This window comes from Haliotis rubra, unplaced genomic scaffold, assembly GCF_003918875.1.
Source record: "Haliotis rubra isolate DU_JTF1 unplaced genomic scaffold, ASM391887v1 Scf43, whole genome shotgun sequence".
Classification (NCBI taxonomy): Eukaryota; Metazoa; Mollusca; class Gastropoda; order Lepetellida; family Haliotidae; genus Haliotis; species Haliotis rubra.
The window spans coordinates 2715167-2739009 of NW_025767113.1; the positions used below are offsets into that span (position 1 = coordinate 2715167).

The 23843-nt window shown below is 41.5% G+C and overlaps 2 protein-coding genes across 2 annotated transcripts; both read left to right on the forward strand.

The window, feature by feature from the left end:
• Positions 1–855: 855 nt before the first annotated feature.
• LOC124288987 (cartilage matrix protein-like) lies at positions 856–10832 on the forward strand. Its single transcript, XM_046725584.1, has 8 exons — positions 856–976; positions 2113–2137; positions 5521–5550; positions 6381–6669; positions 7355–7659; positions 8943–9238; positions 9458–9683; positions 10400–10832. Exons 1-8 carry the CDS (start codon positions 944–946, stop codon positions 10444–10446), a joined length of 1251 nt encoding a protein of 416 aa, XP_046581540.1. The 5' UTR covers positions 856–943; the 3' UTR covers positions 10447–10832.
• A 7950-nt stretch (positions 10833–18782) lies between these two features.
• Positions 18783–22597, forward strand: LOC124288981 (collagen alpha-1(XIV) chain-like). Its single transcript, XM_046725580.1, has 7 exons — positions 18783–18889; positions 19108–19135; positions 19482–20066; positions 20227–20550; positions 20760–21371; positions 21573–22109; positions 22237–22597. The coding sequence occupies exons 1-7, from the start codon at positions 18857–18859 to the stop codon at positions 22263–22265; spliced, it is 2148 nt and encodes a 715-aa protein (XP_046581536.1). The 5' UTR covers positions 18783–18856; the 3' UTR covers positions 22266–22597.
• The last annotated feature ends 1246 nt before the right edge of the window (positions 22598–23843 follow it).

Below are 23843 nucleotides of genomic sequence, written 5' to 3' on the forward strand. Positions count from 1 at the left end.
ATCATCTGCAAGACCAGCACAATGAACTTAAATTTTTGTATGCATGCGTTTAAGATCTGTTTCCCCCCTGCAGGATTCTCCATCAGCGTTGTGCTGTATGCACAGTGGAAGAGAGTAACGAAGGAAGAGCGCAAATACCAAATTGAAAATATTTGACCGACTTTGGAAAAATTAGTAGCAATATCAGATTGATTATGTTAAAATTACGGGACTACCACCCAGGTAAAGGAGAACTTCGAAATATGTTTGTTGTATTGTTATTGTTATGGTATTTCAAGTCAGTTCTTCATGCACTGTTTATCATATGTTGATATTCACACATACTTTATACGTTTACAAGGAATGCATAATTTAACCGATAACTGCAGGACAAATTGTGTATGATGACATTATTTCACATGTGACTTACTATTTCATTGAACAACGGCTGTGACAACTGAATATGTGGACAACAGATGGTTGTAGCAAGTACTTTTGATTTTCAAGGATGACTTCACACATCCATGCAAGAACCAGTGCTGATTGATTCGCAGTTGTGTTTAAATTTTCATTTCTCAGATTTGCAAGGCTGGTGAATAGGATTACAGATTAAATCATTACAGTTTTCATGTAAAACGGTTTGCACTTCCTTTTTGTTTGTTCTTATGTAGCCACGGAAGGATGTTATTATGCATATATGGAAAGGCGAAGTTTATGCTCAAGCATTGAGCACAATAAACATGCATTGAAATATATATGTCCATATTGTCCATGCTCTGCAAACTGCAGTGCATATAAAAAACAATATTATGGTATTGTTCAATAAGGCAAATAGTCCATATCCTATCCATTTAAGGAGAGTCGTATACTGATCGCCACGCCCCCTGGAGGGCTGTATATAAGAGTCTGTCGACGTCGTTTGCCGCACCCGAGGACAGACAGGCGAGCAGACGATACATCAAACATGGCGATGTCAAGTGGCTTACTGGTATTGGCGGTAAGATCGTTCTTTTTGTCTTTTGTTACTTTTACAAGAAAATTATGGAAACAGTTAAAACTTTGTGTTTTCATTCTTCTCATACATATGTTAGATGTGTAAAATATGTATCACTCTGAAAGAAGTTCACAGTTTAACAAAATATTCTCCTACATATCTCATTATTATATAGAAGCATAGCAATCGCATTTAGCTATGGTCTGTCCAAATTTGATTTCATCATTTTAATGAGGCCCGTTTCTTGATAGATTTAATGTCTCTGTGTCTGGTGAATTACTAAATGCTAGGTATATTCAGAATGCTAGGTATATTCAGAATGCTAGGTATATTCAGGAAATCATTTAGGAGATATTTTCCTCGAATATTTCTCTCGATATACGCAACCTTATCGAAAGCATTGTGATCAGCCAGTGTGAAATCCATTTCTGGTATCCCCCGCCGTGATATTGTGATACATGAAAGCCATCTGTAAATAATCCAGTCTGATACGCAGCGATCTTAGGGCTAAGGTGATCGGAACTCCCATTCCTTAACATAGACTTACGACTGTCGTAGCGCTAAGGTTGTTTTGCACAACGGCGCCCTGGGACTAATTCACCACTATGCTACCCCGCCTCTCCTCAAATCACTCACCCACCAGCCAGCCATTAAACCGCCTCCTTTGGCTGACACATGTCATCGAAGCTCATGAAGTTGATCACTGGGCTGCTGGTCCAGATTCGATCATTTACACACCAACTAGCTGGAATATTTCTGAGTGCGTCGTTAAACAATAAACGACCAAAACAATCTCCACTCCCAACTTTCAGGATCAAGACACTACCTTCAGGATACAATCAACCCCCTTAAGATCCAATAACAGTTACTGCCTCGAAAAGGTGCAGAATACACAATATTACTATTTGGAAATAATATAACATAAATGGGGGTACAAAATACCACAGTTGGTATCCACAAGGAATTATCACTGGATTGTGTGGTATGGATGTGCGTGGTATTTGCATGGATTTTCCTCTAGTGATGATCAGTAATGATTATACCTATTTAAAGATTTAACCAGGGTCATCTGTGCGACGGTTCTGCTTTTCTGTTTGTTTGTGGTTGTATGTTCAGCATGCTTGTATTTGTTGTTCCAGGTTCTTGCGGTAGGAGTATTTGCACGTAAGTACAGCAGTATTTACAATATTATACTTTTTGTGAACAACCGTTTTATTTGTCAATGTAAGATTTTTTTGTGACATTGCGATCTTTCAAATACTAGTACATAAACATACAGTGGTCGAATCAGAATGTTCCAAGCGTAGATATGGGGAACAATCTAATGTCTTAGAAAGTCATATAGAAGAAAGAGAACATATTGACATACGATTCCACAGGTAAAGAATCTTTAAATAATCTATATGTAATTTATAACCATTAGTTTGGCCTTAATCATCCTAGAGCCCATGTAAACCAATTAGACAGGTTTTAGACAACAAAAACTCTTGTAATATAGTATTGTAGTGTACGTAGATATCAACGTGGCCACAGATGTACTGGAATTACACCGACTTTATCGTCAACACATAACCCTGGTTACGGCAGCTATCTGGTATTTCCTCCTGTCAACACAAACACACACACTGTGCCCTGTGACCAAGTGCAGATATAGTAGCTGCTTGTCTGGTGACGAAAGGAAATACTGCAGTGACATTACTCGCCAAGAACACGTTCATTGATAGGATGTAGTTTACGTAGCATACACACTCGTCACAATACAGGGACACCCTGTTGTGTGTCTGGTGACCGCCTAGTCTGGTGTTCTTTAACAGTTCTGAGTAGTATACACTCAACATTGAATGTGTCGTGAGCTACTTTTGTATCCAGTATGTGTGATGGGTGGCCTGAGGAAGCTCGCCGTAAGGTTGTGCAGTTTACGAAGTTTGTACACCGCAGTAATTATGAAGTGGTAACTGTGGCACAGTGACAACAGGAAGCATGTTTCTCACTGAACCCCACGACCATTATTTTCGTAATGTAAGAAAATCACGCTGATAACTACAAGAACCACATGGTACGATGTATCCGTTCTGACTCGAGGGCGACCTTTGTTGGTAAAAACTGAAAGTAGTAACTCCGTCATCTTTTGAATTTGCACACATGGACCCCATTTTTATCCATTTGCATTATCCTGTCGAGAAACATTCTTAGTTTGCACTGAATCTAGTTAGAGGACCAAGTGTCTCAGTGGTATAGGTTGCCGAATGCAGAGTAAGCATTTGAAACCCAGATTCGCAAGATACGTCCACGATCTGTTTTAGTTTTAGCATTCAACTATATCCAGCTGGCACATGATCACTGTAGGGTCATACTTATTTAAGCAATATATGTAACTATACATTGAGGTTCATATGTATTTAAACCTAACACCTAACAAGACATATATGTTCATACTCATTTAAACCTTATATCTCACTGTGCATAACGGTTCATACTCTTTTAAACCTTATATCTCACTGTTCATAACGGTTCATACCCATTTAAACCTTATATCTCACTGAACATAACGGTTCATACTCATTTAAAGCTTATATCTCACTAAACATAACGGTTCATACTCATTTAAACCTTATATCTCACTGAATTTTGTATGTTTAGCATGGTTGAACAGTTGGTCCGGTCTGGTGAGGTCAAATTTGGAACCAGAACTGGTTCTTGAATAAATGCTTGAAATCTTCGTACCGGAAGTAGCGCCTCGCGAGACTTACAGGCCCTATTGACACGTCGTCATCTGAGATTGAGATGGGCCTGTACGTGGCTCAGTGGTAAATATAACGAACTGTTTTCGGTCCCAGGTACCTGCTGTATGTTTTAGTAAAAATGCGTTATGACAAACTATATATAGTGGACCTGTACAGTATATTATAACCGTAGCTTACTGTAGATTGTACACCCATTGCCATTTACGTTGAAAGCTTGCGACTCATCAAGTCGGGTTCCTGTTCAAAACGGATGCTGTATAGCTATCATTGATTGTGGATTTGTTCATGACGGATGTCAATCACAGGATTATCTAGTCCAGATTGGATTGTTTGCTTGCTGTTATACCGCTGAAAGCGGCGTCAAACAAACACATACTCATGACATAGTCAGAATACCAGCAATACCTATGGTAAACACAACAAGTGTGTGTTGATTATACATGCATAGGAGCATACAATCAATTATATTATTTTCGTATTTCTGGTATTATAAAATACAAACAGCATTTTCTTAAAGGTCACATGCAACGTAAAACACAACTTTGCAGATTCTGATACCTTTCGGTATGGACTTACCGAAACAAATCGTCAAAAATGCAAATTCAACTTATAAAATTGAAAAATAACGCGATGAAAAAAACCGCGCGAAATCGGAGTTCAAACGTTTCACTAATTTTCCCCCGACTTTTCTGGGGAAAACGGGTTTCAACAGCTGGGCTGCGCTCATAGCACGTGCGCAAGTAAATAGGTTCGCGCAGCTTGGAAACGGGTTCTCGGGTGAATACTTGGTGAAGGCTTTGGTGTGAGCTATTGTTTCTAATGTTTTGTTGATATCTCACAGGCGCGAGCTTTTTATATGTCGTGACAGTAAATTAACTGTTTATATGATTTCATTTGTGTATTTCACCACACGTTCTTCTTACCGAGACACTTCCTCAGTTTGATACTTAAAAGCAATGTCATTATTTAGCGTTGACAGAATTTCTAACTGTGATATGGATATGTCGTTGTCACAGACAAAACTCAATGTCTTGTTTTATTGACACCTGTGTGTCTGCCTGCCTGTCTGCTAATGACAATATTCAATACACAGCTGCTATCACTGACCACATGCAATTTGAACTTAACACCAATCAGGCTGTACACCATAAACAAAATGCATTGATTTATGGCCCGAGTTCGGTCTCTGTCACATTATGTAATTACACAGACAGGCAGGTGTGATACTTGAACACATGACATGTTATGATGTCTGTTGATTGTAAAATGTTATACACAAAAAATGAGCATGTATTTACAAAACCCAACATCTCTATATATACACACACAATTAGCCGTGAGGGCATCTGCAAATGAACCAACCGTTACACTTGAGTGCACACCCACCCGCTCTGACTGGGTTCGGTATCCCGGCTGCTTCGTTTGTTGGGAAGTAAACCGAAGTACACAATTTTGCACTTTTGATTTGCGATTGTACGCTTATAATTTTGTTTATATGTTTTTCATAACCAGCAATGTATATTATATGTCATGAATAAGTGATAATTGTGTTTTAATTATGTTTTATTTTTTGGTTGCATGTGACTTTTAAAAAGAAGAAATCTGAGCATAACTTTTAAAGTATCGTAAAGCAATTTAAACGTAAGGACAAATCACAGTCTGGTTTAATGGAACGATTTGGAGCTTGCTGAGCAAGCAGGTTCATGCTTACTTACACATTTACGTTTGACATTGTCTGTAAGTTCATAATCATTTTCAGTGTATTTTTTATGCACACTAATGTCTAATATACATCGTTTCCAGAACGTGGCACCCAACCGGAATTCGACGAGAGTAAGTACCTTTGCCGTCTTCGAAGAAACCTATGTAAAACCTTTATACAAGTCTTCAGCATGAACGAGCTTTTAAATACAGACAATCAATGCATGCTACCCCGAATAACCTTGCATGCTATCCTTAATAACCTTACTTGCTACGCTGAATAACCTTGCATGCTACCCTGAATAACCTTGCATGCTACCCTTGCTACCTTGCGCTGAATAACCGTGCATGCTATCCTTAATAACCTTACTTGCTACGCTGAATAACCGTGCATGCTATCCTTAATAACCCAGCATGCTACCCCGAATAACACTGCAAGCTACCCTGAATAACCCTCCAAGCTACCCTGAATACCCTGAATAACCATGCCTCTTAATAACCGTGCATGCTACCTCGAATAACCCTCCAAGGTACCCCGAATACCCTACCCTGAATAACCCTCCAAGGTACCTCCGAATAACCGTGCATGCTACCCTGAATAACCGTGCATGCTACCCCGAATAACCCTGCATACTACCCTGAATAACCCAGCATGCTACTTTGAATAACCCAGCATGCTACCCCGAATAACACTGCATACTACCCTGAATAACCCTGCATGCTACCCCGAATAACGCTGCATACTACCCTGAATAACCCTCCAAGGTACCCTGAATAACCATCCAAGGTACCTCGAATAACCGTGTATGCTACCTTGTTAAACCCTGCAAGCTACCCTGAATAACCCTCCAAGGTACCCTGAATAACCCTCCAAGGTACCTCGAATAACCGTGCATGCTACCCTGAATAATTGCAGTACATTGTATGGACGTAAGCTCACCATGCCGTCTCTCTGCCGTCAGCAATGCCATCCTGTCGTGGAAAAGAGGCCGATATCTTCTTCATCCTGGACGCGTCCAGCTCCATCTACATCGAGGACTACGAACTACAACGCCAGTTTGTCCGGGAGGTGATCAACCGACTCGACATATCTGCACAGAGTACACGTGTGGGCGCCCTGGCCTTCAGTGATAACTATCGTATCTCCTTCAACCTTGGAGAGTTCCAGACCAAAGAGGAGCTGCGTAATGCTGTCAACGACAGGAACGTCCCCTACCTCACAGGCCTTACCAACACCGCCGAGGCTATCAGGTTTGTTTTCAATAAGTATATTTTGCATGTGTGAAACATTTGTGATCACATTTAATAGGCAATACTCCAGTAATGTGGAAAGAAGGGCTATATGATAAACAAACCTGTAACTAACTGCATCAGCTACGTATAAGGACCAGTCTTTCTAAGTCTTGACGTTTGGTGTCACTTGTTATGGTTTCGTTCAAGTGAGACCGCCTCCGTGGTGTAGTGGTTAGAGCGTCCACCCGGAGAGCGGAAGGTCGCGGGTTCAATCCCCGACTGCGTCATACCAAAAGACGTTAAAATATGGTACTTGTTGGTCCCTGTCTGGCGCTCGGCATTAATGGGTACAGCAAGGACTGGTCGGCTCGGAGTCAGTATAATGTGTCTGAGTGGGGTATTCATGCTTCACTGCGGCATGGTATCTCAGTGGGCTAGCACTATAAAACCAGCTTCAGTCTGGGCTAGTACAAGCAGCCGCATATACACATACACACGCATGCACGTCGTCATATGAGCGAAATATTCTAAAGCACAACGTTAAACCCAATTTCACCTCACCTCGCGTCACCCCGTTCAAGTGTAACTAGAAGCTGCGTCAAACCAAACTCACTAACTCAGTTTAAGTCGGCACAAAAAAGAACTCCAAACACCAATATGAACGACAGAACACTGATTATGTTATAACTGTTGATTCCTTCAGAACTGTCCGAACAAACAGTCAGTTCCGTGCCGACGTGACCCGGGTCATCATTGTGGTGACTGATGGGTACTCACGTCAGCCCGGCGCCACCCGGAACGAGGCTGATACGGCAAGGCGGGAGGGCTTCTACATGTTTGTTATCGGCGTCGGGCAATACACGGACGAGAGAGAATGGAGGGCCATTGCCAACGACCCAGACAACAGCTTCATGTACAACATCACCAACTACAGGGGTCTCGACAGACTGTACAGTACCATTCCCAACAGCATCTGTAATCTCCCGCCAATTATCCTCAACAGCGGAAGTAGGTTGAAAGGTGTCCTCCCATTACGCAGACAGCCAGTTCGCAGACACCTTAAAACAACAACATTTACGGTCCAGTGAACAGATTATCTACTACCTGTTACCTACACATTATAATGAAATAGTCCCAAAAATAACACAGGAAGAAACTGAAGCTATATTATTTATTTCGAAAGATGGACAAAACGACAGCAATTTGAACTTTTACTGCTGCAACATAAAAACAGTTTATTTTCATAAACATTTCGGTTTACCCTTCTAGTCTAACGGGAGTCGGCATCATCATATTGAAAACATTAGCTTAGCTATTAGAAATTGAGACACTTATGTATCATATAAATCAAATAAAGACAAATGTGAACCTAAATATTATTCATATGGAATAAAGAAGTTATATGTTTTGCACACAATATTAAGATATATGACAAGTTCACTTAATTACGATTTATTTAGATTGAGCTTCTGTTATGGAAACTAGGCGCTATACAAGCCAATTATTATTATTGTGTCCATTGTATTACTACTCAAAAACATAAACTGTTGCAATCTTTAGACAGTATTGTTAAAATTAGAACACTGATTGGTATTAATCGTATCTTACATGGCAATGCAGGTGTCTCATTTATTGCAAATGAGAATGTTTTCAAATATGTACATATCTATATCTCTCCAACAAAACGTTTTCTCAGTTAACTTCTGTTGTACATATGCTATTATTGGGAGGGGGCTTTTCTATCAATAAACACAATCAAACCTCTCAGTGACAAACCTGTTTTTATATTCGATAGTAATTGATAGTAAAATCAATTTTGAGAAAAGAAATCATTTATCATTTAATCACAACAAAGTTCTATTTACCCACAATCAAACTTCTCAGTAACGAACCTGTTTCAGGCTCACCCTGCTCTACTCACTAGACAGTGGACTGTTCCATTTTACCCGTAGGTGTCACCCTAATTAACCTTCTAGTTCAGTGTCTGCAAATTGGGTGTCTGTCAAATGGGTGTCTGTCAAATAGAAACAAGAGGATGTCAGCCTAAAGCATATTAACTTACGATTTCTTGGACTTGAGGCGTTAGATTTAAAGTAACATCACAGTTACAAAAAATACATATTACGATTGCAAAAGACAACATTAGTGTAACATAGTTTATCCTATGTTTTGTTAAAGTATTGTGTTTTACAATTCTTCACTCAACCGCCAGCTGTATCGATAGCTTGTGTAATGATTCTCCAATCCCTCGCCTGTATCGATGGCCTGTAAGACTTCCTCTATACCCACAGCCTGCAATATCCGCGAGAACGCCGACCTCATCTTCGTCGCCGGGCCATCAGAAGCTGACAACGCCTTCAGCATCGTCAGCAACATGGTGAACGCCCTCCGAGACGCCCGTGGTCAACTGCGTCTGTCCCTGCTCCTCGGCTCCTGTCGAGCTAACGAAGTTCCTCTTTCCGACCCCTCCCTCTTCTGCAACAACTTCGGTGACCCCATCCCTCGCCAGGACTCCTACAGTAACCTGCTGAAAGAGATGCGGGCGGAGGCTAGGGATGCCAGGGGCGCAAGGCCTCAGGCTAACCAGGTGAGCTAAAAGAAGGCTGTTCCCGGGGTGGCCTTGTTTATGGGGTAGATAGGAATGAGTGGGTAGGTTGTTGGAATGGTAGCTGGTGAGAGTGCCACATGTTCAAATTGAAAACTGAAGAAACCTCGGTAATTTTCTAATTAATACACAATAATATAGAATATTTGTTACAGTACATAATACATGATGGTTATCTAATCATGAAGTAATTGTTTCCAGGTGGCCATATTGTTCCTTGATCAGCAATCAATGGAACTAGGTAGATTCGACATTCTTCGCCAAGCCAGGGACGCCCAGTTCGACGGCATTGATATCTACCTTGTCGACCTTGGCGTTAGGACCAACCAGAACTTCTTGGGTAGTATCGCATCGAGCACAGATAACGTCCTGTCGACCAGCGGTCCCGGGAACCTGGAGAACATCCTCATCAACAAAGTCTGTGACAGTGAGTATCTCCTGGCCGATACTCCTTGACAGTTTACACAAAATATCATGGCCACTACCATCAAAGTCATTTTGTTCGTTATTTAACCCTGCACTCAGCAATATATCCAGCCATGTAAAGATGTTCCCTGTATAATCGAACCTGAATCGGATAATCCAGTGATTAGAATTGAGGGCAGCCATCCATGGCGTTATCGAGCCTGACATCCCTACATAGTTTGCTGGATACCAATTCCAGTCTGGAATTCACCACAACGAATACATTAACTGACTTTGATCTGAAATAAGTTTTGGATCTGGGATGCACTGGGTGCTGTATATTAAGACACCAAGTACTCAATATGATTAAATGTTCGCCGCTCTGGCTTCGTTAAGTCCGCGAAAGGACCGTGTAGTACCGTGTTCCTGGCTCAGGACGGTGTCCTTCTCATAGCTTCATATGCCCACCCTGAATCTTGAAGCTAATTAGGACTTTGCCTATTAAATTTGATGATTCAATTTTGTACAATATATATTAGGGTATTCAACAGAGATGCGGTCGTCAGATCGGGTACTTTAGAGGTGGTTAATACCTTTGACGGATCAAGGATTTTGAGACATTTTACATATATCAAAACATCTAATTAAGATTTAAAAGACACAATTGTTATCTCCTAAGTAACGTTAAACGTATCATTTTTACATCTTGGAAATTAATCCGATGTATTTTCTTTTCAGCTCTAAATCAAGTCTCAAACCCTCTGCCAACTCTTCCCCCATCCTAAATTTACCATCGCATAATGGACAGTGGAGCGTACACGGGAGTACAGGATGAGTTGTCGCCCCTTGATCAACCGACAACCAGAGGGCATATCTGAAAAACCGGGGCAGTTCCATCTGGTCCACCAACTGCCCCAAAGACTCTCAAAGTTAATACTGTGAAACAAAGATTTCAAAATTGTTTTTGGAAAATGAAAAAATATAATATACTAAAATATGGAATCGTGTGGTTTAGAAAGTAAAAAGTCTATGCTTTAACTAATACTATTCATACTTCTATACGGTCATCTCGAGGTGAACTTGCAAAATGTGGCATCATGCTATTGCTTTATGGAAATCATGTTGAATTGGAGTATTATTTTTGTACAATAAAGTTTGATGTACGAATTTATATTTTCTTCATTTTCTGTGTGATTCGTAACTACTCGTGTCATTCCGGCAAGCCGGATGGCGTCTAGTAGGTCACGGAAAGAGGCGAGTTGTTACGACTGTCTCCGTGTAGCTGTAAGTCCCATTTCGTCTGAATCCGCGCAATATGTTCAATATAAAACTAAGTTTAAAGCCGCGGTATATCTGAAGTAGTGTTAAAAGCAGCGATAAACTCAATAGCTGTTCCAGCCAAATGTAATGATACTGGTGAACAGCAGGAGACACATTACAAAGTCCAATGTTTTAGTCTGAAGCACAAGCTATCGTTAATTGCCCTGTTGGAAGCATGGGTGCGCATCCACTTTCTTCAGCTTATTTATAAAGCTGGCGTACAACTAAAGCATTTCGTGAAGATTATTAGACTACAATAAAGTAGTACATTACCTGAATCTATTTCAGGTAACAACCCCGCCATATAGCTTGAATATTGCTGAGTGTGGCGTAAAACTACACTCACTCACTAATGTAACAACCACAACATCATTCCCGATATTTTTTTTTGCAACCACCTTTTTAATTTATGTATGTGCATAGGTTTCCAAAAACTATCAGCGTCTGCTTTGTTACACCGATACAATAAGTCCCGAATCTTTCATCATCGTGAACGTTGTGACTCCACATCAGTCAGAGATGTGATATAGCCTGCGACATCAGTGTCATGTTACACACAGTTACATGAAGTTGTCGTTTTGCCAATGAACATTCAGCTTATCAAGGTTAATACAGCCTACACAGGGTATAACGCCAACATTGGTGCTGTGGGTGTTATACAACTAGAGAAGCCAGTCAACGCCCGTTATATATGAAAACATGAACTACACTGTATATCTAATAAAACAATCAGTGTAGTGATTCGAAAAGTACATATATATGTAATTGAATTTTGAAGCACACTGTCATACTGGCATTCACTGGTGCTTCTAGAAATCACGCAGTCTTTTTCGTTTGTTTGCAGGTGCTAAATACGCACGTTTATCATATAAGGGATGGTGTTATCGGTGCAATAAAGCACTCTCATAAACTTGATATCCAAATCTGATAAATATGCAAATTAGGTCAATACACGAATTACTTTCACAAAACTCCATACACGCCATTCGAATCCTAAAACGTCAACATTTCATTGACAGGGTATTTTCCAATGCGTCATGAACGACCTTCACCTTGTGATCGCTATGTATTCTTACGCGAATGCCCGATTCTCTTCATGTACATTCTCGTACGGTTGGATTCTTTTTTTTTAGAGTAATTTTAGTAATAACATAACATGATAAAGAGATTATTAACCTCGTGTGTTTCCTTATCATTAATATCATAGATTAGCCAAAGGCTACATAATACAATTTTATTCCTAATCTTTGATATCAATGATACGGAAACACACGAGGTTAATAGTCTCTACAGTATGTGTCTGCACATCTACTCCCATGTTATGGCTGCGGGAGTCTGGACTGAGAAAAGACACCACGCATGTCTCCTTCAATGAATGTGGTATAGGTAATGTTACCACTGTGGCACTATATCCAGGGAATGTTGAGAAAACCTTTCTAATAAACCACGTTGTCGTTATAACCAGGGGCAATATAATGAGGGGTGACTTTACTGAAGACTTACAGGGGCGAATAGTGAAAAGTGCACGTGTCTGCGTCTTGATCCAAATCCACAGTGTCATTAGACGAGATTACTATAGCATCAGCAAGGGTGTCTGCTTGTAGATTATAGGTCAGTGCTGGTTGAGCGTGGTCATTCAGTAAAGACTCAACACAGAGGCTGACAAAAACAACAAACAAGGACGAGTGTGAGTGAGTAAGTTTAGTTTTTCGCCGCACTCAGCAATAGTCCAAGCTGTATGACGGTGGTCTGAACCAGCGAGCCTGACCACCCGATCCCGTTAGTCGCCTTTTGCGACAAGCCTGGGTTACTGAAAATCAATATTCTAACCCGGCCGGATGTTTCTGGGTATCCAGGACGACAGGGGGATGAAGGTAGGGGGAAGTCCTGTGGACGATGTCTGTATCAACTAGGAGGTAGCAACATCAGTGGCGGCTGTAAACAAGGTGTGAATTTGGTGAACATTCAAGGTGGATGTGTCACATGACACCCTTCTTACTCACGAGTCTCTGATGGCTCTTGTTTCACTCCCCGCTAGCGGCCAGTTCCAAGGGGGTAAAACAGACGTCAGGTGACTACCACAAGCACAGGGTACACACTGTGTACATGTGTTTTTATCTGGCTGACTGTTTGACAACAGGTTACACCCTCCAACACACACACACACATCCCCCACATACACACCATGACCGGGAGGCATCACAACATGTGAACAATGATGAAGGGTGCTACTGACTTGATGTGGCAGCGAGATTTTACGAGCGCTTCGTTGCTTTAGTTGCCCACGGAATCACTGGAGACGTCTTGCCTGGTAACGTTCTGGGAAGAAATAATCACTAGAGTGCCACGTAGTTGTACCTTGATCACAACAGTTATCGGAAGTCACGCTTAGTCAACATCTCGACCATTTCTGATACCCAAGCATCACCATGATCACCAATCAACTCTGGCGGCATTAATGGAGGACGTCTACAATGTACAAAATACAATCACAGACATGTTTCCCTGCTTTGACCTGCGTAACTGGTACCAGCATGCAAGGGACTGGATCGGTACGAGTGGTCGTGTGTACTTAACAGTCGCGACCTAGAATTTATTAAATGTGAACTAAATAGATTTTCAAATTTAAACTGTTTATATTCTTCAGGACGTGGGTGTTGACTCAACTGTGAGGAACACCTTCAAGCTGGGTGGATTAAAGAAATATACCTAAGTATAACACTAGTCACGGGGCTATGTGTTTAAATTGGCACAAGCTTGCCCTAATTTTACAGTGAATTATTTGATACTGATATTGGTTATTTATTTCATAATATTTCGTTGTTTGGTAGTTCCACGTTTCGTGTTATTCATTATTTATGTCAATCCATGTATCCTTTGAACTTCGATACAAGGGTGTCTGGCTGTTCTGAAACTACGAAATATATTGACGGATGCGCTTCACCACAAATAAGACAAAAATAGTATCTGCACCGGCTTTCACCCTCATGGTCGGCCTGAACACCCATAGGTTACACGAACGTGCGCGCAGTGTGCGAAATAGTTGCGACATTTTGCTAGCCAATCGGGATAGGTATGCCTGAAAGTTACTAGCCCACAAAATAATTCACTGGCCCGAAATATGAATGTAGAAACTAAGCAAAAGATTACAAAAAAGTAAAATACCATACAAAACAAATGACCCCATGAAAATTCACTATGGAGATTTACTGGCCCGACTGGATCTTTACTAGCCACGGGCTAGCGGACCAGTGGCTATTTCGCACACTGCTTGCACGTGCAAATCGACACAAATCGTTTCCGCACTCCTTACGTTTGGGTGAACGTTTTTAAAGCTGTCTCTGTACGTTAGCGGCTAAATCGTGAGTGTCTGTGTTAGGTCTGAGATATAGACTGCTATTTAGCAAGATGCCACGATTCAGGTCTCCATTATGGACCTCACAATGTGTATGCATGTAAGGAATGGAACACAGACCTTCCGCATGACGCCCACTATCTGACCACCTCCGTATAAACTATACACCAAAATGTTTAATTATTGTGTTAAGTTTTGTCTAAACTGTGTTTACATAACATGCAATAATAATAATAATAATAATAATAATAATAATAATAATAATAATAATAATAATTATCAGTAGGAATTCTTCGCACAGCACAATGTTCCCTTCTCAACTCATCTCAATCAAAATGTCATTCATAAACGCCAGAATCCATGCATCAATGTTTACGAGACCATATTTTTATTATCCCGGTCAATGGGTCGGCCAGCACTCGAACTTTATTTTCAGCCCCACGGGAAGTATACAACCCAAGCTGCTTGTGAGGTGTTACAATGAGACGGTTCCATCACAAAGCCACCTGACGACACAACAGGCAGCAAGCGCTTCCGTGTGGGGCTGTAGGGAGCCAGGCTGGCGAACGTGTCCACCATCCGCCTACACTACGATCTGTCTGTGTAATCTGGGCTCCACGCAGGACCACCTGCCACCACCGTAATGCTGATAACAGATCCCATTAGGGTAGACATATTGCAGGAGAATTAACTTGACGCAACCTGCGTATTTGATCTACACTGTGGCATCATGGTGTCAGGGCACGTCTGGTTGTTTAGTGTGTGTTTACTGTTAAGATAGTTAAATACACATCACATCACTGAAGAATAGTCTGTCTGTCTCTCTAGCCCTGAACCATAATATTTCCCTTCCACGCAGCTCCTACTCTAACTACTCTCACTCCCTAACTGAGGCAAGACGTCAGGAATCTACCACCCCATCGGGGCTACTTTTCAATTTAGATAATGTTCTTTGTTTCTATCACACTACGCGTAAGCTGAGGGACGGCCCAGGTGGTGCTGAAGCCGCCCTTGTGGCTGCAGTATGTATCAGGAAGTGCATGTTGAAGATGTCGTATGTTGTACCCAGATATGTACAGATGCACATAGAAAAGTACGTGCAGTTTGTTCCCCGTCGCCGATAATATACCAGGAGATTGGCAGTGGCTATATGAAACACACTCAGCGAATTATATGTAAGCATATTTCAGCATAATAGGGGTCATGTCTTGCACAGTTGTAAGGGATCGAACCCGGGTCGTCTTTGGCCAGGAAGCTAGCAGGATTCTGTCAGAGACAAGTCAGTTCATATATGTTGATGGGGGCTTACTTTGATGCGTGACTGTGTCCTCAGCGTGATATGATTCTTTTGTTTACACGAAATACAGGACACCGGAACACACTGACTAGTATGAGGAATATCTCGGAGTGTTCACAAGTAGGAACTACTTCAGGTATAGTGATGAAGTGTCACAATGACATGTTTGTTCGATGTACATAATAATAATAATAGTGGGTATTTGTAACCGCGCCTATATCTGTGCATTCAATGCTCGCTCAAGGCGCTACAGCACACATATTATTACCCCGGGTACCCATTTTCCTGCTGGGTGAACAGAGACAATGTTGAACAAACTCGCTTGCCTAAGGTGAGACCACATGTGTCACGCTGTGGGGCAGGACTCAAGTCCTAGAAACTCTCAGGAGCCAAGCTGCCAAGCACGGTCACCCATCCAAGGACTCTCCGGGCTCGACGGTGCTTAACTTCACCGATTTGTGACCTGAGCTTTGAGCACAGGACCACGCGCCACCACATAATACACATAATGTACATAATACATCATACGGTGACAAAACAGAAGTGTTCTACATAATATATATACCCTTGGCAATACATATGGATGACTGGAGTGAGAGTCAATGAACATGACAGGCATTAATCTGATAGGCATCTCAGAAGTTGACCAGTAACAAGGAAGGCCAGCCCGAAGTGACGCAGGGCCCAGACATCATCATGTTTCGGAATCAGGTATTGTGTTGACAAACCTAGAAACGTACGATCAAAGGTTTCTGGCGTGTCTAAAGGACGCAACATTGCACAGCGAATTACGGTGCAATACAACTCGGCTACCTTCAATCTTCCTCAGGTCGAAACACTGATCATATTACTTTTGTACCCTTTTGTGAGAATATTAGTCAATGATTTCCAGATCTTGAGGTTGAACAAATGAACAAATATTAATGTAGGAGTTTATCAACACATCAGTAAAACGAATATGAGAACTTTCTAATACCCAGATGGGGTGTTTCTTCAATCCAACATGTTGGGGCAGCATATGTTATTCTAAAGCGTGCACATGGATGGCGGTTAACTACGGATTCCAGATTGTACGTTGAACATGGAGTATTTCCAATGTGGATCATGGTAAGGTTCAAATTTCAATAACTTCCTTCCTACAGATGGCTGGTGGTGTTAGTCAGAGCGTTCCCCTACGCTGTACGCATGTTCAATACATGCGTATCTTAAGGCAGACGGACCGCCCTCAGATTTTGCCCTAATTTCTATATTGTACGTTTGTTCACATTTCTGTACGTCCTTATCAGATATAATACACGTTCAGAACATCCAGCAAGATGCATTTCACATATGTTTGTTACTGGTGACTGATGTCTGGAGATATTTGTATGTGTCTCTACAGATATTCCGCCTCCACATCTCACCAGCATGTACTAAAGAGCATGCACAATGAGTAAAGTATGTATTGAGTCATGATCCAAACTTCAAGTTGAGTAATTATGGGAAGGAATGGACACCTTGACCGATGATGTAAAATGCCACTGCTCCTTTCATTTGTTTTGCCCTCGACAAATAAAATAATTCTTGGTGCGATCACTTGAGAGAGGGGTTCTGTTTTCATTTTGAAAAGAACCTTTAGGTTCGACCGTTTAGTTCTATCTTGTCGAGCGAGTACAATCCTTGAACTTTGAAAAATATGGCGCTATAACGGGGTTGGCTTTATAATTGGGATGAAATGTGTCCACATGTATGTATACTGCTCTAACAAGTCGTGGTATATCGGGAATAGACAGAAGATCAAGGGGGTTTCAAAGCGGACGAAAAGAAGGAACATCAGTAGATCGCCAAATAAAAATCCAGCCACTGAATTCTAGGTATGCGCCGCCATGTGATGGAGGCTGTAAATGCTACAAACAAGACCTGTTTCACCTATGGTGATGTAGTGGAGGAAAAAATCATTACTGTGTGTCCACGATAGTGGTAATCCGGGTAACATTTCCGTCAGTCTTTGGTTAAATCCAATTTTTGAAACTTTTGCTCGGCAGTTTATTGAAAAATCTCCCCACTAGTCCCACACTCTCATTTTGTCCATATAATGACATCGAATGTGAACTTTATCTCAAACAGTGCTGTATGAGCATAACTGCCGAGTTGTTCTCTGCTCACGAGTCACCTGTTTGTAATTCTGGCGTACACGATGAGAAATTACCTGATACATGCAGCAAGAACCTTTTATATCTCATGGTAATATCAAACACATGCACACTTCCCCACCGTCATGAAGTTGCAATGCTGTGTTGTAATGCCCCTACGTCCAGTGGAGTGTGTGATACATGAAGAATGCGCCTAGCCCTCGCCTGTATCTATTTATAACTTTCTGCATCAGGGTATTTTAAAGAAATCCCGTTAACTGACTCTACACGCTTCTCCAAACTGGGCCATACTGCCTCATAGTTCGTCAAACACCTGCTGCAGCTGCTCTTTTACTTCACAACAGCAAACAATTCTATGCTCACCAAATGGCTAATGAATATGCCATATTCTTCGAACCTTCTTTTCCCCTGGTTGTGTTATGTAACCGCGGTCTACAGTTCACACAGCCTGTGTAATTGGGTTATCAATATCAACCAAAATAGAGCTTTTTGAAAATCTTGTGTGAACCTTTGTCTATTAGCACACCACTGAAATAGTTTCACCAAGACTTTCCCATGAGATTCCTTCGTTATGAAATTAATTACGTTTGAAATAATTCAAAGCTCGGAAATGTAGTCATCTCCTGAATGTTGTTGAGACAAAGCCGGACCTGTCAGTCTACTTGACACTGTGGTCATGTTTGGGGCCTGGCCGTAAGGCCGACTAAATTCATTCAATACGTAGTGACATTCTAGCGTTTCCTTCCCCGACACGTCGGTTGCGGCGTGGATTCATTCATAACTTTCTTGAATCTTCCTGCCGTGGGAACCTTGCATCACGTGGTACACGATGCCGGTCGACCATTCGTCAGCAGGATGGAGGCGGCTGATGAATCATGTAAATAGGTTCCATATATGGGCAAAGCGCCGGGGTTTTGAGGTTGGCCGCATCCTGTCACATGGCAACAGCGGGGTGCTTTTACGATGGAGATGGCGTCAGTGTAGGAGGAGAAAGACTATAAAGACAACCAGAGGCTGCTACTCTGCAGGAATCTTCCTCTGACCATCCGTCACTAAGGAACCAGCGTGAACGTGACAGAATCACAACCAAGATGTTTCTCGCCGAACTTGCTATGGCAACTCTGGTAAGGCTTTTCCAAACATTATCTATTAACTAATATTTCTTATGTAACACTGATTCTAGTAACAAAGCTGAAAATAGATATTGTAACATAAATTTTACGACAATGATTATTTTGTCTCATCGATGCAAAATATTAGAATGAGTTAGTATGTGATATTGTGTATATAATGACGAGGCATTAACATATCGCAAATAATAGTACCTTATTTTACCCTTCAGATGCTGTCATTTGTATCTTCAAGACCATGTAAGTATATACATATTGCACAAGTATTCCTACACCTGATCATATGGAGCGACCCTTCTTGCGTGTAGCCTTTCATCATTTCCATTTCCGGAAAAATAAATGTCCACATTTTTTAGAATTTTATTTGCATTATTCTGATGTTGATATAAAAGAGTTCAATGAGAATGTTTACTAGGTTTGTAGACAACGAAGCCTAACTCCATACTGCGTAGATTCATATTTATGAGTGAGTTATCATATAGTGTCCCTCGTGCAATTTTGATAATAACCTCCTGTATCAAAATCATATTTCAAATACACTTTTGATATAGTTGTAAACCTACATGGTTTTCTTTCCTTTTTTCAGCTGTGATTGACTGCGGCGGCAAAGCAGCTGACATCGTGTTCGTCGTGGACACATCCAGATCAATATGGCCGCCAGATTTCAACAGACACGTGCTCCCTTTCGTCAGCGACGTTGTCGGCATGTTTGACGTTGGGCCAGGTGAAAAACAAACACGTGTTGGGATGATCACATTCGGGAACACATACCATCACCAGTTCCATCTGAAGGACTACCAGGACAAGGAATCACTCACAAAGACAATCCTCAACACACCATTCAGGGGAGGTAACACCAAGACGGATGCAGCTCTAGACTACATGAGGACTGTCATGTTTGCACCTGAGAACGGTGCACGTGACGGAGTCGCCCACATAGCTGTTGTTATCACAGATGGTGAATCTGACAACACAGAACTGACCAAAGTGGCTGCATCTCTGGCTAAGAAGGATGGAATCCAGACCTTTGCTATCGGCGTTGGGCATCGTGTTGTATACTCTGAACTGAGGAATATTGCTTCAGATCCTGACAGTCAGTATATGTTCCACGTTGGAAACTTCCGAGCTCTCGACAGTATCAAAAATATGCTTGCAATCCGTACATGTGCAGGTATGTGACCTATTCAGACTGTGCTTGATAAAATGTACATTGATGTACATGGTCTCTGTGCTGAACATGCTTTTAATATCGCTTATTATAATTTTTGAAATCACTGAACATAGTTTTAAGCGTTATGTATGGAAATTATAACAACCTTTTCTGTCTATAGCAACGACTAAAGCTCCTACGACAGAGCGCCTGACAACACCAACCACTACTACCACCACAACTACCACAACGACGCCCTCAACAACAACAACAACAACAACAACAACAACGACGACGACGACGCCATCAACAACCAGTACTGCGCCAACAACTACTGAGACAACTACAAGCACCACCACAACAACCATCAGAACATCACCATCCACTTTCCCTCAACGGACACCAGCCAAGATTGGCGCAGCTACAACGGCAGCACCACCAAAGTCAACAACAGAACGACTGATCGGCGACGAGGGTCGCCCAGACACTGACACCGAAACTGATGGTAAATATAAGGGTTTCTTTTTGTCATTTATCGAATTGGCAGTTAGAATGACATATTCCATCAAGTACATGGTAATATACAGACTTGACATTTTAATAACAGAGGACTGATACAGTAGTAACCTCTAAAGCCTGACAAGAACCCGCACGGTGGAATAGTTTATGACAATATAGTTGGAATTATAGAAAGGTTATCCCTCCCTATTTCAGACTGCAAGAGCAAACCTGCCGACATATACTTTATTCTGGATGTGTCCGCTAGTCTGTACATCAAACACTTCAAAGAAAAAGTCATCCCCTTTGTCTACGACGCCGTCAAGGACTTCGACATCAGCCCCGCCCACACTCGTGTCGGTCTTGTCACCTTCGCCACCAACGTAACATCTGTCTTCGGACTGGACACTTACAAAGCCAAAGACGAACTTCAGAAGGCTATATCCCCCGACAGCATTGTGTACACCGGTGGTCTTAAAACCAACACAGCTGACGCCATAGCTTACGTCAGAGATGTTGGCTTTGCTCGCAACGTTGCTCGCAAAGGGGTCACCAAGATGGCGGTGGTTGTAACAGATGGCATGTCATTCGATCCTATGTTGACAGCAAAAGAAGCTAAGCTTACCAAGGATTCTGGAATCTTCATGTTTGCTGTTGGTGTTGGTCCCAGCATTAACCCAGTAGAGATGAAGGTTATTGGCAGTCATCCCGAGGAGCAGTTTGTTTTCCATGTCACCCATTTCGACGCCCTGGCTGGAGTGACAGCCATTTTGAAGGAGGAGACATGCCGACTAAAGGGAGCGAATACTATCATCTTTGACCCTGAAAGTGAGTATCAGATCGTTCCTAAACCAATAACTTGTACTTCCATACACATCACTACATCAGAAGGATATAACAGCGAATGCGAACATTCAGTGAACATTATTGCATGTTTCCAATCAGAAAGTGGTAATCCCTCATCCGATTAAAGTAGGGCAATTGTAATCTCGACAAAATCCTTTTAAATGTAAATCGTCATTTTTCCAGATTGCGTCATTGGTCCCACTGACATCATGTTTGTCTTCGAGTCCGCTTCTAAACTTCCATCGAGCCGCAGCATCATGAGAACAGTAATCACCAACTTTGCTGAGAAATTGAAGGTGAAGGCCGAGCAGGTGCGTGTTGGGTCACTGACTGACCCTTGTCCTGACGAAGAGGACCTGAGCTTTATCAGCCTCGAGACCTTTAAGCAAAAGGTCAACACCATTGTACAGAACACAGAAGGGGAGATGCATCGTCTCATCAACACCCTGAGGACAGAAGAGTTCAAGGGAAAATCCGTACGCCGCCAGGTTGCAGTATTGTTCTTGGATGAGAACACTCGAAAAGCTGGCTCGGTGGTGCGTCAGGCAAGGAAACTGAAGAAAGAAGGTGTAGAGGTTTATGTCGTAGCCGTAGGCGATGTCTCTGAGTACATAGTGACAGGATCAGCATCTGAACCCCATAAGGATCACGTGATACGGCTCCAGAGTTATCCTCATCTCAAATCAGTGAAACTGAACAAGCTTTGGAACATTTGTGCAGGTAAATATTCCCTCCCAACAGCAATACAAATATATTATGAAAGTCCAAACTTAATCAGATGAAGAATCACGTTAACAATCAACACTGTCAAAATTATTATTTTATGAAATTTATTTTTTCATTTCAGAAGCTGAAACAAAACAACCACATCAGTAAGGTCTCCATGCATTTATCCAAGGATGAAGGAATCCTTGACTATGATGGCGCTCGTTACATTCCCGTGGAAGATCTCATTCCAAGGTTGTGATATCTCTGATCTCTAACACGCAGGCTCTTCTTGTCCAGCATTCAGCCAGGGTATGTCGTATCATGCCGATATAGTCTGAATGTACTGAATGCGTGCAATATGAACACGTAACATGTTCCTTTATACGGCGATGACACTCATACTTATTTTAAAGGTCATTGTATTTTCTGGAGTGTTTGTTCAATTTCGTATATTCTTTTAATAGAGAGGCCCCCACTTCCATATTTGACTGGTACGCTACATTATGTTTGAAGTAACCAGCTGACATCATGTGTCCATTTGCCTCCAAGAGAAGTGTCACTTGTAAAACTGTTTTGTCCATTTGTAGTTTTGGCAAAAAAGACAATATGTACTTTGGACGTTTTTCTATTGTAAACCTCCTCTTGCCTAGGTGTGTGATGATGTCAGTGTTATGTAACAGCATACCTATAGCAAGACGTGGTGTGATGATGTCAGTGTTATGTAACAGCATACCTATAGCAAGACGTGGTGTGATGATGTCAGTGTTATGTAACAGCATACCTATAGCAAGACGTGGTACAGGGACGATGCTCATTCCTGTTGTCAGCTGTATGTCATCATCAATAAGCGTCCTCGTGAATCTAGTTGAAACTTATGCAGTTTCGTTGTGATGATCCACTGGCCAAGCCTTTGCTTCAAAGCAGATATTCTTAAGGATAAATCAGCGTCGATCTAATCGACATATATATTTTTACGTTCATAAGTATATATTTGTGACATTAATACAGAGTGACTTGTATAATTTTCATATTTTCAAATACAATAAATAATGTAATATATATTTGAACTGTGTTTGTGATCATAATATTTGTTATTAAATATTTACATGGATGCATCATAATGCGTCTACACATACAGTGAAACTCCAATCGAAATGTGAGCAAGGATGTGGCATCTACACACAAAGACATATCATATAGTGAGACTCCAATCGTGATGTGAGAAGGGGTGTGGCATCTACACACAAATACATATCATATAGTGAGACTCCAATCGTAATGTGAGAAGGGGTGTGGCACCTACACATGAAAACATCATAATGTGAGAGAATCATAATGTGAGGAGGGGTGTGTCATCTAGACATGAAAACATAGTAATGTGAGAATCCAATCGTTATGTGAGAAGGGGTGTGGCATCTACACACAAAGACATATCATATAGTGAGAATCCAATCGTTATGTGGGAAGAGTGTGGCACCTACACGCAAAGACATATCATATAGTGAGACTCCAATCGTTGTGTGAGAAGGGGTGTGGCATCTACACACAAAGACATATCATATAGTGAGACTCCAATCGTTGTGTGAGAAGGGGTGTGGCATCTACACACAAAGACATATCATATAGTGAGACTCCAATCATTATGTGAGAAGGGTTGTGGCATCTACACACAAAGACATATCATATAGTGAGACTCCAATCGTTATGTGTGAGACTCAATCGTTATGGGAAGTGTGGCATCTACAC